Here is a 14,879-nt window from a genome sequence, read left to right on the forward strand (position 1 = left end):
TTTGTACGAGAGAGATAATATTTACATGTTTTGTTGGTATTTAATTTATTTAAAATTTAATTCATGTCGTATTTACTAAGCACAATATCTTAAATTATTGCTTTTCATATGTAAAACATATAGCTTTTATGTTTAAAAAACACGAGAAGATCAAACTATATCATTTCACCAAAAACATTTCATATGGTATCATCCCCCAATTTTTTTTAGTATATTGATAAAAAAAAGCCCATTGAAATTCTTTACTTTTAAACAAAACAAAAAAATTAAAGGAAGAAAAAAAATAAAAAAAATAAAGTGAAAGCAAGAAAAGAGAAGAAAGAAAACAAAGAGTCCATTTTTTCCCTTCTCTTTCTCTGTTATCTCCCCTCCCAAACGCGGAATTATCAATCTTTCCCTTTGAAAAACCGCCCTCTCCTCTTTGTAAAGAACAAATCCTGACATTCGAACAAATCCTGTGTGGAGGAAAGAAAATATTTTGTGCTGCTTCATATTCTCTTCTTTCTTTAAATAAAAGAGGGACTAGTAGTTTTCTTCATGGCCACCGCTGCTATATTTTCTTCTCTAAGGCGGCGAAGATCGCCGTCTTTAGAAGCTTTCTTGGCGCCGGTTGATTTAACCGATGTGGCTCTTGTACAGACTCTTGTATCAGTATCAACAGAGCTTGTGTCTTGTTTCTCAGGGAAGTCACTCTTCTTTCAAAGAAAGAATTCTCGTTCCTTAATCCGTAAAATTGAAGTCTTTGTTGTTTTATTGGAGTATTTGAGGGACTCGGGGGCTGGTTCTGCTTTATCCCCCCCCACAATTGTTTGTTTTAAAGAACTTTATTTGTTGCTCTACCGCTCAAAGATATTGCTTGATTGTTGTGTGCAATCCAGTAAATTATGGTTGTTGCTTCAAAACCATACAATTTCGGGACATTTTCATGATTTGAATCAGGAAATATCTACCCTTTTGGATGTATTTCCGTTAGATGATGTTGAATTGAGTGAAGATGTTAGGGAACAGATTGATCTCATGCATAAACAATCAAGGAAGGCGACTTTATTTATTGACAAGGATGAGGAGGATTTGAGGGTTAGTTTCTTTTCGTTTCTTGATGAGTTTGAGAAAGGGAAGATTCCTAACATGGTGGATTTGAGGTTGTTTTTTGTGGAAGGTTTGGGGATTAAAGATGCTAAGAGTTCTAGGGCGGAGATTGAGTTCTTGGAGGAGCAAATTGTCAATCACGAGGGAGATATTGAGCCCACAGCTTCGGTGCTTAATGGGTTCGTTGCAATTGCTCGCTATTGTAGGTTTTTGCTTTACGGGTTTGAGGAAAATGAGGTGGAGTTGCAAATTGGGAATCAGAAGAAGCTGAGAAAAGGGTTGATTAGCCAAGAGATTGCAGAGACTTTTATTACAATCCCAAAGGATTTTTGCTGTCCAATATCGTTGGATTTGATGCGAGATCCAGTGATTATTTCAACAGGGCAGACATATGATCGGAGTCTGATCTCTAGGTGGATGGAGGAAGGGCACTGTACTTGCCCCAAGACTGGGCAGATGCTCATGAACACCCGCCTTGTTCCAAATCGGGCTTTGAGGAATCTGATCGTGCAATGGTGTACTGCTCATGGAATCCCTTATGACCCTCCAGAAAATACAGATTCATTAGTAGAGGCTTTTGCAGCAGCTATGCCTTCCAAAGCTGCAATTGAAGCCAACAGAGCAACAGCAACACTTCTTATTCATAAGCTAGCAAGCGGTTCGCAACATGCAAAGACCGTAGCTGCTCGTGGGATACGTTTGTTGGCGAAAACAGGAAGAGAAAACCGCGCTTTCATTGCAGAAGCTGGTGCAATCCCCCACCTTCGTAATCTGCTGTCTTCTACAAACTCTGTCGCACAAGAGAATTCTGTTACAGCAATACTCAATTTATCCATCCATGATAAGAATAAAAGCCAAATTATGGATGAAAAGGGGTGTCTGGGATCGATTGTTGGAGTATTGAGATTTGGACTCACAACAGAGGCAAGAGAAAACGCAGCAGCGACATTATTTAGCCTGTCAGCAGTTCATGACTACAAGAAGAGAATAGCAGATGAGGAAGGGGCTGTTGAAGCCTTGGCTGGTCTGTTGAGAGCAGGAACACCACGAGGGAAGAAGGATGCTGTCACAGCTTTATTTAATCTGTCAACTCATACAGAGAACTGTTTGAGAATGATAGAAGCAGGTGCAGTTACTGCACTAGTCGGGGCTTTGGGAAATGAAGGGGTTGCAGAGGAAGCAGCTGGTGCACTGGCTTTGATTGTGAGGCAGCCAATTGGGGCTAAGGCTGTAGGGGGAGAAGAAATGGCTGTGGCTGGGTTAATAGGAATGATGCGTTGTGGAACACCAAGAGGAAAAGAAAATGCTGTTGCAGCACTGCTTGAGTTATGCCGGAGTGGTGGAACAGTTGCCACTGAGAAAGTGCTCAAGGCACCTGCATTGTGGGGTTTACTTCAGAGTCTACTGTTCACAGGCACAAAGCGAGCAAGAAGGAAGGCAGCATCACTTGCCCGAGTGTTTCAGAGGTGTGAGAATTATTCCTTGCATTTTGGTGGATTAGGTGCTGGATATGCATTTGCTGGAAACTCTGCTCCGAATAGGGATTCAAGTTTTGTCAACGAAGTGTCAGTGCCCGTGTCCATATCAGTGCCTGTTCTATAGTGGTAAAATTCCATACTTTTCGTTGTCTGCCCTGCTTATAAATGTTCCTCTTTTTGTTCGCAACATTTAAGAATTCTTTCATTGAAATTTTAGATGATAAAGAGAAGAAGTTACAGAAATATCATATCTTGTTTCTTTTGGAAGAACTATAATTGTTGTTGAGCAGTTAGTTTCACATATATAAAACAGCATTTAGAACACCAGAATAGAAATTATTAGAAATATTTATGTCAAACTCTAATATGTGTATCATGAGAACGATTGAAGTTGCTGTTTTCAATTTCTTGCCTTTTAACTCAATACATAAAACATGCCTTGGACAGATGCAGTTAGTTTCTGCTCTGTGACAGCACAGTAGTCATCATAAAACAAAGGTTTTAATTGCTCCTGCTGTAATCTCTCCCCAGATAAAAATGTAAAATCATTTCAAAAGTTCTGGGAATCCAAGCACAAACTGTTTGCCGGTTGGTTAATATTCGAGCTGAAAGGTTTCTAGGAGATAAAGGGACTTAAATGATGAAAGTATGTAATGTGTCTCAGTTTCTTTTCAATGCTGCAAAGGGAATTCAAAGAAACGTCATATACATTCCTGTAACACATGTACAAAGAATATGAAGCTGGTCAGTTAAGAATGCAGATTCCATTTGTTTTAACTCACATGTGAGGAAAAGAAGCATCTACCAAGTCTAGATGGTCAAAAAACAGGTTTGATCAGCATTTCTGTTCCTCCAAAAGTTCAAAGAATAAAGCATCAAGTATGTTAACTCACAAGAGTTACTTTACGAAGGTTCCAGAGAATGGCAAGAAGATAACTTGTGCATATGGGAATTTTCAAGAGAAAAAACTAGTGGTGTTTTCGGAGAGTGATGGAAGATTGGCTCAGCACTTTTCTTCTTTCAAATAAAATCACCAAGAATGCGCTATTGGATTCCTGTGCCACTAAAGAATATAAGAAAAATATTATAATAATGTCCTTTGTCCTTGATATCAAATAAATTTTCACCAAGAAATGAAGTATGACATGATGATCCACTCTTATCTTCTTCTCAAAGTGAATGGACCAGAGTAAATCAAGTACATTTTGAACCTTTACCTGGTAAGTGGCCTCTATGCACAGTACAGAATAGTTCTGTGGGCGCATAGACAGCCATTGAAATCTGAAGTCTTGAGGGAAGTTTGTAAAGTAGAATCTTCTTGTAATTGATGGTTTTGGTAATGGTGACGTGTAGTGGGGCACGCCCACAACCGATGGCACCCAAAGTGGATACGCAAGTCGGCCATTCACCAGGGAAATGATTGAGACTGTGGGCTGCAAAAGTTTGGATTTACTAGTTGAGCTTATCTGAAGCGAAGCCATATGCAGTGGAGTCATTACACTTACTGATGGTCATAAAAGACATTATTAATACTTAATTAATTTGTGAATTAATTTATCCATCTTCTTTATTTCTCTCTGTCGATTTCTTTTGCGAGATGTTTTGGAGTAGGTGGTCCATTTTCCTGTCGATACCAACTGCCTAGATGCCTTTATAAGGGGGAATAAATCACTCCTTAGGTTTTATCCTTGCATCTTGCATAATAACTAGAAATTCAAGATCAGAACTTGATTGCTGCCGAAGAGAGTCAGTCTGTTTAATTATCTATAAATCAAAGAGAGTATCATTTTACGTTGTTTTCATTTTCTGGGGACCTTTTTCCTTAGATACCCAGTAGTTTCATGCTACTTTTATCTGTGGCCTCCAACTAGATTCATGTAAATCACCATCTTGACTGTAAGGGTAAGATCGTTTGAACTCACCATCTGTACCACAGATGGATGTGGGAAGAACACGTGGAACTCTCAACCCTAGAATCCACTTCATTGTGATGCTTTTTATCGTCTACTGAGTATTCAACGTAAATTCTTTAACACCCATAGCACAGCATGCATTTCTCCCCTAACTAAAAAAAGAAAGAAAATGAAGATGACCAGCTTGGCATCCCAACTTGCTTGAAGACTTGCTCTTTCCAGTTCTTTGGTTGGAGTATCCCCCAGCTCGCTTGACAAATGACAATCGCGTTTCTCTGGCGCATGTTACCTGAAAAATAGTAAGTGTTCAACTCTTTTTTCTTCAACCTGGCAAACGTGACAGTGTATCTAACATATCATTAGTTTTTTGTTCAACATGGTTCCAGAATTCCTGGCAGCTCCTCGAGCATAATTCCACATTTTTATAGGTACTTTAAGTTACCAAATTGACTACAATAGCCCTCCACCTCTGATGAAATTCCTGCTTTTTATGAAATTTTCGAGACTTCATTGTGAAGCCAGTGCCCAGACTTTGCCAAGCATTTGTGTTATTTGATCCCGTATTGCTACGTCTATTTAAGAGACGGGAAAGGATTCCACTTCCGAGAAAAGAGAACGAAACCTGTCAAAATCCAAAAATTCTTACCATCTTCCGTAAATTAATCACTCACCAACTCCACCTTGCAAGATTGGTGATCTGCTAGAAGAAATTCTGGAGTTTGGCAGATCAGGAACCCAACTATCACTCCACGCATTGGCAGTTCTTCCATCTCCAATAACTGTTCGCAACATTTCAAGTACTCTTCCTTAAGAAAATAATGAACCAAGCCCAAGAGGAACACTCTCCTTTGACAGAACGCATGAATGCCCTACCATAAAAGTAAATTCCTTCCAGTATTTGTACAGTACTGCAAATTATATGCTTTCGAATGTAATAGTTTATTGTGCACTCTTGTAAAAATCCAGAAATCTATAGTTAAATTGACTTATTTTTAAGAAAACTAAATTCAAGTTTGTAATTGAGTTTGACATAATGATAACTTATACCGAAACACTAATATTATAGAAACCTACTCACACTATTAAAGAGATAAATGTTAAATATATAAGATGCCATGAATTTTAGTTAATTTTTTGATAAATCATTGTAGTTTAATAGGGAATCAAAATAAAAGAATTTCTCTTACACACAATAGACGTGGCAATAAAGTATAATCCAACTTAAAAAAATAACGTCTTATATGATTATTTATACTTGGTAACTAAACCCTACTTGACCTAATAGGATAACATCACTTTAAATTAAAATAAAACCCAAAGTATCTCAAATAAGGCCTAAAACATGAAAAATAAAACAAAGTTGCCATACACTATGGATAAGAATAAACAATTGTTAAATGAAATCCTTACTTAAAAAGAACTCTTGATTGAATAGGTTACGGTGCCGCCCCATGAAATCCAAAACAAACAAGGAAATAATTCTTCCCTAGCATTCTATGTTTTCACAAATAATATGAAATCTTCTTGTAGTTTGGAATCCATAAAACACATGGAAACACATAAACCTATAGCTACCGAATTCTCCCCCCATGGTCAGCCTATGATGCCAAAATTAATTAAGCCCATGAAGTAGGTAGATTAGGCCCTTCTTGTACATAGATTAAGTTGGCTAAGGTCTAATGATCACTTGTTAAAGTTGTAGCCTCCTTGAAACCTACATTGGTCTAAATACTCTAAATTTACCCATTGAATGCATGTTTGAGCTTTCTTTGTCCTTCATCTTGTAATTGACCCAACTAGAACTTTTAATGGATTTTTTGGTATAGCTTGGATCGTTAGTCTTTTTTTTTTCTTACCTTGAATCTTCACCTACATCAAACAAAGAGATATTAGAAACATTAAAAGTGTCATAACCCATTTCTGGGTTATTCTCTAAATTAACTTCTTTCCTTTTTAAAATAAAATTAAAAATAAAAGAGATTGGCGATGTAGAAAAAGCTACAATTTTGGACGAAGTTGGTAGCATAATTATACCCCGATTGTACCCAAAACTAGAAAGACAATACAGATTTAAGGTCAAATTAAATGATTATTGGATAAAACTGCATAAAAATTAAGTTCCGGGATATAATTAAATTTTTAATAAGCTAATTTGATTTAATCATGAGCCAAATTAAAGTTTTATTATGTTTAAAAGTTAATTTGAGTCAAGATAAAGGATTTAATTAAGTGCAAGCACTTAATTATATTTTAAATGGGTCAAATGAATTTTATTAAGGACTTAATTAGTGAAAAAATAAGTTTGGAAGCCTAATTTGAGCTTAAATGAGAAGATTGAAATTTTAGAGAACCAAATTTAATTTTTACAAGGTTAATTGGTTCAAATTAAGGGTAAAATTAAAAAAACTCGCAGCCAAGGATCATTTTGAAAAAAAAGTGTTGAAATCTAGGGACCCCATTGATTAAAATCAGGGGTGAAATTGAAGAAAATTAAAAGTTTAATATTCAATTGAGGGTCAATCTGTATAAATCTAAGATCAATGACTTATGTGAAAAAGACGCTAAAATTCAAGGTTGATATTGAAGTTTGGTAGGATAATATTGTATAAAATTAGAAGTTTAGGGTCAATTAGGGGTGCAATTGAAAGAAATTAAAAGTTGAAGGACCAAATTAAACTTTGGCCAAATCCTTAAATTAAAACCTTAGAATCCAAAACGTCGCTATTTCATTTAAATGAAACAATGTATTTTGACCAAAATGGTTCTGTTTTTTTACAAAATCATGATATTTTAGTTATAATCAAATGGATTAGATGATAAATTATTGATTTATGCATGATCTCCAACATGTATGTGCCTTTGTTGTGACCCAATCTAATTTGATCTGGAACCCACGTTGTTGGGTTCGTTTTGAGTATTATTTGTGTTTTTTTTGTTTAATCTATTTTGTTCAAGAATTTTTAAGTTTTTTTTGTTTTTTTAGGGGTTTAATTTGTTTTTTTTTTTTGCTTTAGTTTTGTTTTTGGGTTGTTTTTCGCGTTAAACTAGAATTTTAGTTTGGTTTATAATTGAATAAAAAATTTCAAGTCAACCCGATCGAGTCAAGTAAAAAATAAGTGGGTCAAAGGGATACCATGTTTGGTTTGCCATAATTTTTGTTAAAGGGTATGTTTGGCAAACACTCTTTAAGCCTATTTTTTGTAGTTTTATTACAAAGAAGAAAAGGAGTTTTTTTCAAAGAAAAAAACCTAAAAAATAAAAAATAAAAATATTTTATTTTTTTCTTGCATATGGCTAAAAATCCTAAAGTTATTTAAGTATTTTTTTAAATCTAAAATACTTTGACATATTTTCTTAAAACAATATTGTATGGATTATACAACAAGTTTGTAAATTTCCAAAAGATTTTGGCTTACATTTTGAAAATACCAAAAAATTTTATTTTGTATTTTTAATATGCGAGATTAAAACTTATATGTAAGATATATTCCTGATATTAAATAAAAAAATTTTATTTTTTGTTGTTGGCATTGGAATGATTAGATTTTTAATATAATAAAATAAAGGTCTCCTTATTGAGAAGAATTTTTCTTAAACCTTAGACAGACCAACAATTAGAAAATACAACTTTTTCTTGGTTTATATCAGACAAATAAATGATACAGTTTACTTCAGGTAAGGCGTATTAAGGGTGTCAATACCTTTTTTTTGAGACCCATTTCCCAAACTCTAAGACCAATTAGAATTCTTAGTGACCAAAATACTAGATGGAGACTCACATTCCTTTTTTTTTTACTAATAAAGGACAAGAATTTTTTATCCTTGTCACCCATATCATTCCCGACTATCCTGAAATGGGAGGATAATCATCGCGACGTCACACACGTGCGACAATGTATATGAGGAGAATAATTAAAAATACAAGAATTATTTTGGATGTAAAACCCAAATCAATTAGTGTTAACCCAACAAAAAATAACAATGAACATTTATACGGATAAATATTAATGGATGAAGACTTGACGAGAAACATGTATTTTGACATAAAACACTAGGGGTAAATTGATAAATTAGAGGAATAAAATTATAGATTTGAGTCAATAAGTGTGAACCCCATGTTTAATAGTAAAAAACCCCTAATCAATTAATAAAAATCCTGATTTAAAATAATAGCAAACGTGTATATGAAAATCTATTTATGGGTGAGGAACTAACAATAATTAATCATATGTGACACAAAAGAAAGGGCAAAATGGTAATTTGAGTAAAGAATAAGAGAAGTTCTAAAATTGGTAATTAGTTGTATGGAAAAATGGATGTTAAAGTTAATTGGAAATTGAAGGTGGAATAGTTAATTAGAATGTAATCTTGTATTGTTATTGTTTTAAGAATATAAATTAATGATGAAATTGTTAATTATGGCATGACTTTGTGTTGTTGTTTTGGGAATATTAATTGATAATGTGAAATAATGTGTTAAATGGATCAAAAAGTTTTGGATATTGATTTCGGGATGTGTAAACCTTATGTAAAATAGTGTAATTCCCATTAAAAAATAATAAATTAAGGAAAAAAATTACTATGGGTGAAAACCCACGGTTAATTAGTATAAGACCTCAAATGAAATAAAAAATAAATATGTAGGCGAAAAATATTGATGGTCAAAGATTTGATATAAATAACATGTTGAACATTTAATGGGTGATAGTTTTATAAATAGAAAAAAAAATTATATTCCCTCTCTTCCATTTAAAGTTGACGGTATCCATAAATGAGAGGAGGGGAGAGTTTGCAAATTTTATTTTCTTCTCTCTTTTTTCAAGCCAAATTGATGAATTGCTAGTAGATTCATATGCTTCCCACAAATGAAATTAATCCTCGCTTGAAAACCCTAGAAAGAAATTAAGGAGTTTTGTGTTGTTAGAGAGAGAAAGCTTGTACAGTGAAGGAAGAAAGGATTTTTGCTCTCTTTCATCAAGAACTTATTAACTAGAGTTAAATTAGTAAAGGTAATGGGCTTAATTTCAATTCTTTTCTTGAATTGGGTGGGGTGGGGGTGAAAATCTCAAAAATTTAAATTCTAGGGTTTATATTTTAAGTATGTAATTGGTAGTTTAAAAAATCTAAAAAATTTAAATTCTAGGGTTTATGTTTTAAGTATGTAATTGGTAGTTTAACTATTCCTTTGGTTGATTGGTGTGGGAAATTATAGAATAGGAAGTAAATTAAAGAAATTGAAAACCAATTATGGAAATTGAAACATTAAAGTGGCCAACCATAGTTGGGAATTTTAGGGGATTTGAAATTTGACTAAATTGTATTGATTTTTTATGTTTTAATGATGTTGGGGATGCTTGAGATTGGTTTTGAATATTGTAATATGGATTGCTAAAAGTTTAGTTATTGTGCTATACTTCGGAATGATGAAATTATGGAAAATTGACTAAATTGTGTTAATTTTGATAATTTAATAATGTTGGGAATTCATAAAATGGTTAGAGATATTAAGAATTGGGTTGCTATGAGTTTGGTTGTCATTGTTATGTTTAGAAAAGATGGAAGTTATGAAATTAACAAAATTGTATTGATGTTGATTGGTGTATTTGGTTGTATAGAAGTTTTGAATTTAATGTTTGGAAGTAAAATGCTTAATATGAAATTGGTAATATGAAAAAATGAGAAATATATGTTGGATGAAAAAAGGTAGTAAAAAAAAATATGAAATTGTATATTAAATGAAAATTGGTAATGGTAAAAATATGAAATTATATTTGAGATACAAATTGGTAATATGAAAAAGGATAATGATGTGTTTGTATAATTATAAACAATGAGTTAAAATAATTGAGCACTGATTTGAGGATGCCTTCTAAAAAAATTAAGAGGAGCATCTGAGGTTAGACTAGTAGTTAAGGGAGCATCTATTACCAGAGTGCTAAGTAGATGCTTGTCACCTCACATTTTTATTTATAGAAATGTTGTTAAAATTTATGTATACATGTGAAATGAGTTTTCAAATGAATTATATAAAATTATAATAAAAAAATATTAAATTAACCGCATAAGCAAGGGTTATTTTTAAAAAGAATTAAGTCGATCGCATGAGCAAGGGCTATCTTTAAGAAAAATAAGCTAGCCATATAAACATGTACTATTTCAAGATAAGTTAAGCTAGTAGTAAAAGCAAGGGCTAGTTTGAATAATTTAATGTTGGTCACACTGGCAAAGACTAATTGTGTTAAATTAAAGTCGGTTGTACTGGTGAGGGAAAATTATATAAGATAAAGTTGGCCACACTTTAGGGGAATAGATGTGTGAATTAAAATTAAGCCATACATAATGGTGAGAGATAAAGAATGTCTTATAGCACGAGATTAAAGTATTAAAACAAATCAATGCATATGATTGATGTGAATCATTAACTATAATTATCGAAATTGATCAATAAGTGTATAGTCGACATAAGCACAAGCCCTGGGAAATGAAATAAATCGATAATGCATAGTTGATGTAAAACATGTGTTATGATTGTTGAGTTGGATTAATGAATATGATTATCTTAAAACAAGAGCCATGATTATGAACTATAGGTAATGAATCCTATAATTAAGTTAAGATTTGAGTTAAGGATATGAACATGGAATTGATTAAATGAATACAGTCTTTTTAAAACACGAATTATAATCATTGAAGTGGGTTAATGACTGTATAAGTGAAAAGGGAAGCATGAGTATTGATTATTAAATGGAATTGAAGAATGCATTCTTCTTAAGGTAAAAGTCATGATTATGGAAAATGGGTTAATGAACCCTATAATTAGGTTAAGGCTCGAGTTAAGGGTGTAACAACCTCGTTAGTTAAATTAGTTTATGTGTTTAACTTCCACGTAAAGGGTAAATAGAGCATAAATTATTATTATTTTTTTACAATGAGTTCACTGAAATTTCTAACAAAATTTCAGCAGTCTCCCTTATACCAAGAGGTCCCAAGTTATCGACAATTTACCCTGCACGCATTTATAATCACATCTCGCTCATAAACACATCCATAATTGGTCCAATTCAACCATTTAATTCATTCAAAAATATACTTAAGACAAAACTTCATACTCAATCTCTATCTCATATCACATGCATAAATTAGTAATTAAGAGAATTATCCAAGCGCTGAAATTTCATATATAAACACAACATAGTTTAGCATTCTAAACATAAACTAGTACATTATAATATCCCAAGCATATATTGATACATTTAATATTTCAAATATAAAATTACATGAATAATCTCTAAGTTCCTAACTTATAAAAAAAGGATCAATAACCTAAATTCTTCCCCTGAAGTGAATGAGAGGAACTTGCAAAACATAAATTTCCCATATAATTAAAAAAATAAAATATAAACAATTTCATGAAAAAAAATACTATACAACACATCTACTTACTTAAGTTATACGCAATTTTATGCACTACAACTAGCCCATTTTAAGGATTAGTTGTTTCCTTTAACTATATCCTTCTTTTTTTTGTAATCCAAGCTCTGATCAAGGGTATTCACCCTGCCACGTCTCCCCACATTGGGAAGACTAATGTCAACACTAATGACCCCTATTAGTGTCTTCAACTGCCCGTCCTAGGGTCAACTAATCAAATTCATGAAAATATCGACACTAACACGACCGTTGGTGTCATTAACTATTTTCGGGCTGAAATAGTTAATCAATGGTCCATGTTACCTTGGAAGGTCCTTGGGTATGCCGATGTCAAGGATTCTTGACATCATTAGCTTTCACCTTGGAAAGCTAATCAAGTCCTATAAATTTTGTTGATATCGACGTCACCCGCTGATATCATTAACTATTCTGAACCCGAATAGTTAATCAAGTTCTATATTCCTCCTCCCACGTACCGGTGATGCCAATGCAAGCCGAGTTGGCTAACATCATTAGCCTCCCATATCTAGGACAAGCTAATCAAATTCAAGAAACAGTCATTCCTAAAGTTCATTGTTTACTGTCAATTTCCTCTAAAAGGACCCATAAATTAAATTTAGTTCTCCGTTTCTATTTTTCTATTGTTTAACCTTTCTTTTTCCCCTTTTCTTTTCCTCATCAATAAGCACCACAATTTATATTTCAACAATTAGTTAAAATAAGTATTAACTAGATGAGATATAGGTACCAAGTACCTACCTACTGTAGACATTCGACTTGTGCTCCCTTGTTGTTGCTGCACTTCTCCCGTGGTTCCTCCTGAAACCACAAACACCAATCGTTATTCCATATTAGTCCACATATCATAACACAATAGCAACAATGGCAATAATATTCATTTCTCTTTCACCATTCTTTTCTTTCTCACCTACATTCCTCATTATTATCCTTTAACATTTTTAGCTCATTAGTAGCCCAAATGGACATCAGGAATTAAATTTTTGATCATAGTTTATTCATTTTTTAAAATCAAGAGACGATGTTACACACTTTATAAAGGGCAAGAACATGAATTCTACACTTAATATGGCTAAATTTCACCGTTTTATCGACTTGGCCAAATCTGCCAGCAGGGGTGACAATATGACCTCCCCTCGGATTTTTATTTGTATTTAGAGTTTCAGAACTTCAAATTAGATGGGGTCAGATTCATTGGAAAGCTAACACTCCCAGCTATAACTCTTATGATGAGATTGTCCCTAAATTTTTTTATTCTGGGGCTCGAATCTCCTCTGGAAAAGAGGTGACGAATCTTACTAGATTCATCGATGATTTTCAATTGAGCTTTCTATTGTCCCTAATTTATGCATCATGAACACACAACATACCAGAGTTTTTTTTCTTCTCTCCCTTACTTGGCTCTTGGCCGAATTTAGCTTAAGATAACTAAGGGTTTCCTTCTTCTTTTTGCACGCTCATCCATAACATTTCATCATTGTTTACCCCATGACAATATGTTTCAATGTTCTTATGGAACAACAAGGAAAAATCAGAATTTCTCCCCTTCCTCTCTAACCCACCTTGGTTGACCACTATTACTCCTTTGGCTATGGGTTTTGTTTCGATCTTCTTTGTATAATTTCATCCTTTTAGGTAATTTATGCAACTCCCATCCACTTAATTCCAATCATTTTTGCATTCCCCCAATTTTTTTACTCAAGAACCCCAATTTTTCAACTTCAAATTACTACACAATTCTTAATTGAATCTAAATTTGCTTTCAGAATTTGTTTAGAACTACATACCTGAGGAAAATTTAGGTTTAATTTCTAGTTTGATTAAGGTTTCTCAACTCCTTTTTCTTCACCTGCAGCCGACCCTCCCTTCTCCCTCTTTTCTTCACAAATTCTTCACTTTTCTTCTTGTAAATCCTCTACCCAAGTATGTTTTTTCCACTTAATAATTCCAAGACTTATGTAGGTATACTAACTTAGGTGTTTTCTCATAGGCTCGATGAAGGAAAATCTGGCATTCCTTTTTTTTCTTAATGTTGTCCAGCCGGCCATGAGAGAGAGAAGAAATGGGGTATTTATAGTCCCATTTATTTTTAATTCTATTTTGGCCTATCTTTCTTCCTTTTTCTCAATCAAGCCTCTTTTTTTCTTCTCCAAAACTATTAAATTTTATCACCATAATTATTATCATTATTATTTTTTATAGTTACACTATTTTTGTATTATAAAAATTTAAATTATTATAAATCCCCCTCTCTTTTTTTTTGTATAATTTCTTCTTGGGTTTCACAAAGGGTGTGGATATGGATTTGATTAAATGAATACAGTCATCTTAAAGTATGACCAATGATCAACGAAATGGAAAAATGACTCCATAAGTAAGAACAAAAAAGGAAATTAAAGCATGAGTAAATTATATTAATTGTGTTAATGTACATGAATGAATTAAAAAAAAAGCTATGTCTATTAAAGTGGATTAATGAATCTTATAATTAATTTAATGCTCGAATTAAAGGTATGGAAATGGGTAAATAAATACAGTTATCTTAAAGAATAAGCCATGAATAAGGAAATGGATTAATGAATCCAAAAGTAGAATTAAATCATGAGTTAAAGGTATCAAATGAGACTATTGAATCCATAATTTCATTAAAGCATGAGCTATGAGTATGGTATGAGATTAATGAACCTATAATCATTTTAAAACGTGAGTTTAAGGGTATTGAATGGGATCAATAAATCCAAATTTTAATTAAAGCACGGGCTATGAGTATGGTATATGATTAATGAATCTCTAATTGGTTTTAAAGCATGAACTAGGATTATTGTAATGGAGTAATGAATAACGTTTGCATAAATTATGAGCTATGATCATTAGAATGAATTAATGAATGCATATATGATATAAATAATAAGGTAGGAATATTGAAATAAATCGAGGAATGCAATCTCGA

General features: G+C 32.9%; 1 protein-coding gene across 1 annotated transcript; it reads left to right on the top strand.

Annotated features, from left to right (window-relative positions):
- The first annotated feature begins 300 nt into the window (after positions 1–300).
- On the top strand, positions 301–2,810 carry LOC133703516 (U-box domain-containing protein 17-like). Its single transcript, XM_062128095.1, has one exon. It carries the CDS (start codon positions 538–540, stop codon positions 2,689–2,691), a length of 2,154 nt encoding a protein of 717 aa, XP_061984079.1. The 5' UTR covers positions 301–537; the 3' UTR covers positions 2,692–2,810.
- The last annotated feature ends 12,069 nt before the right edge of the window (positions 2,811–14,879 follow it).

This window comes from Populus nigra, chromosome 9, assembly GCF_951802175.1.
Source record: "Populus nigra chromosome 9, ddPopNigr1.1, whole genome shotgun sequence".
Lineage (NCBI taxonomy): Eukaryota > Viridiplantae > Streptophyta > Magnoliopsida > Malpighiales > Salicaceae > Populus > Populus nigra.

Excerpts from the sequence above, each read along its gene's own strand:
- LOC133703516 (XM_062128095.1), top strand. The coding sequence starts at position 538 with ATGGCCACCGCTGCTATATTTTCTTCTCTAAGGCGGCGAAGATCGCCG.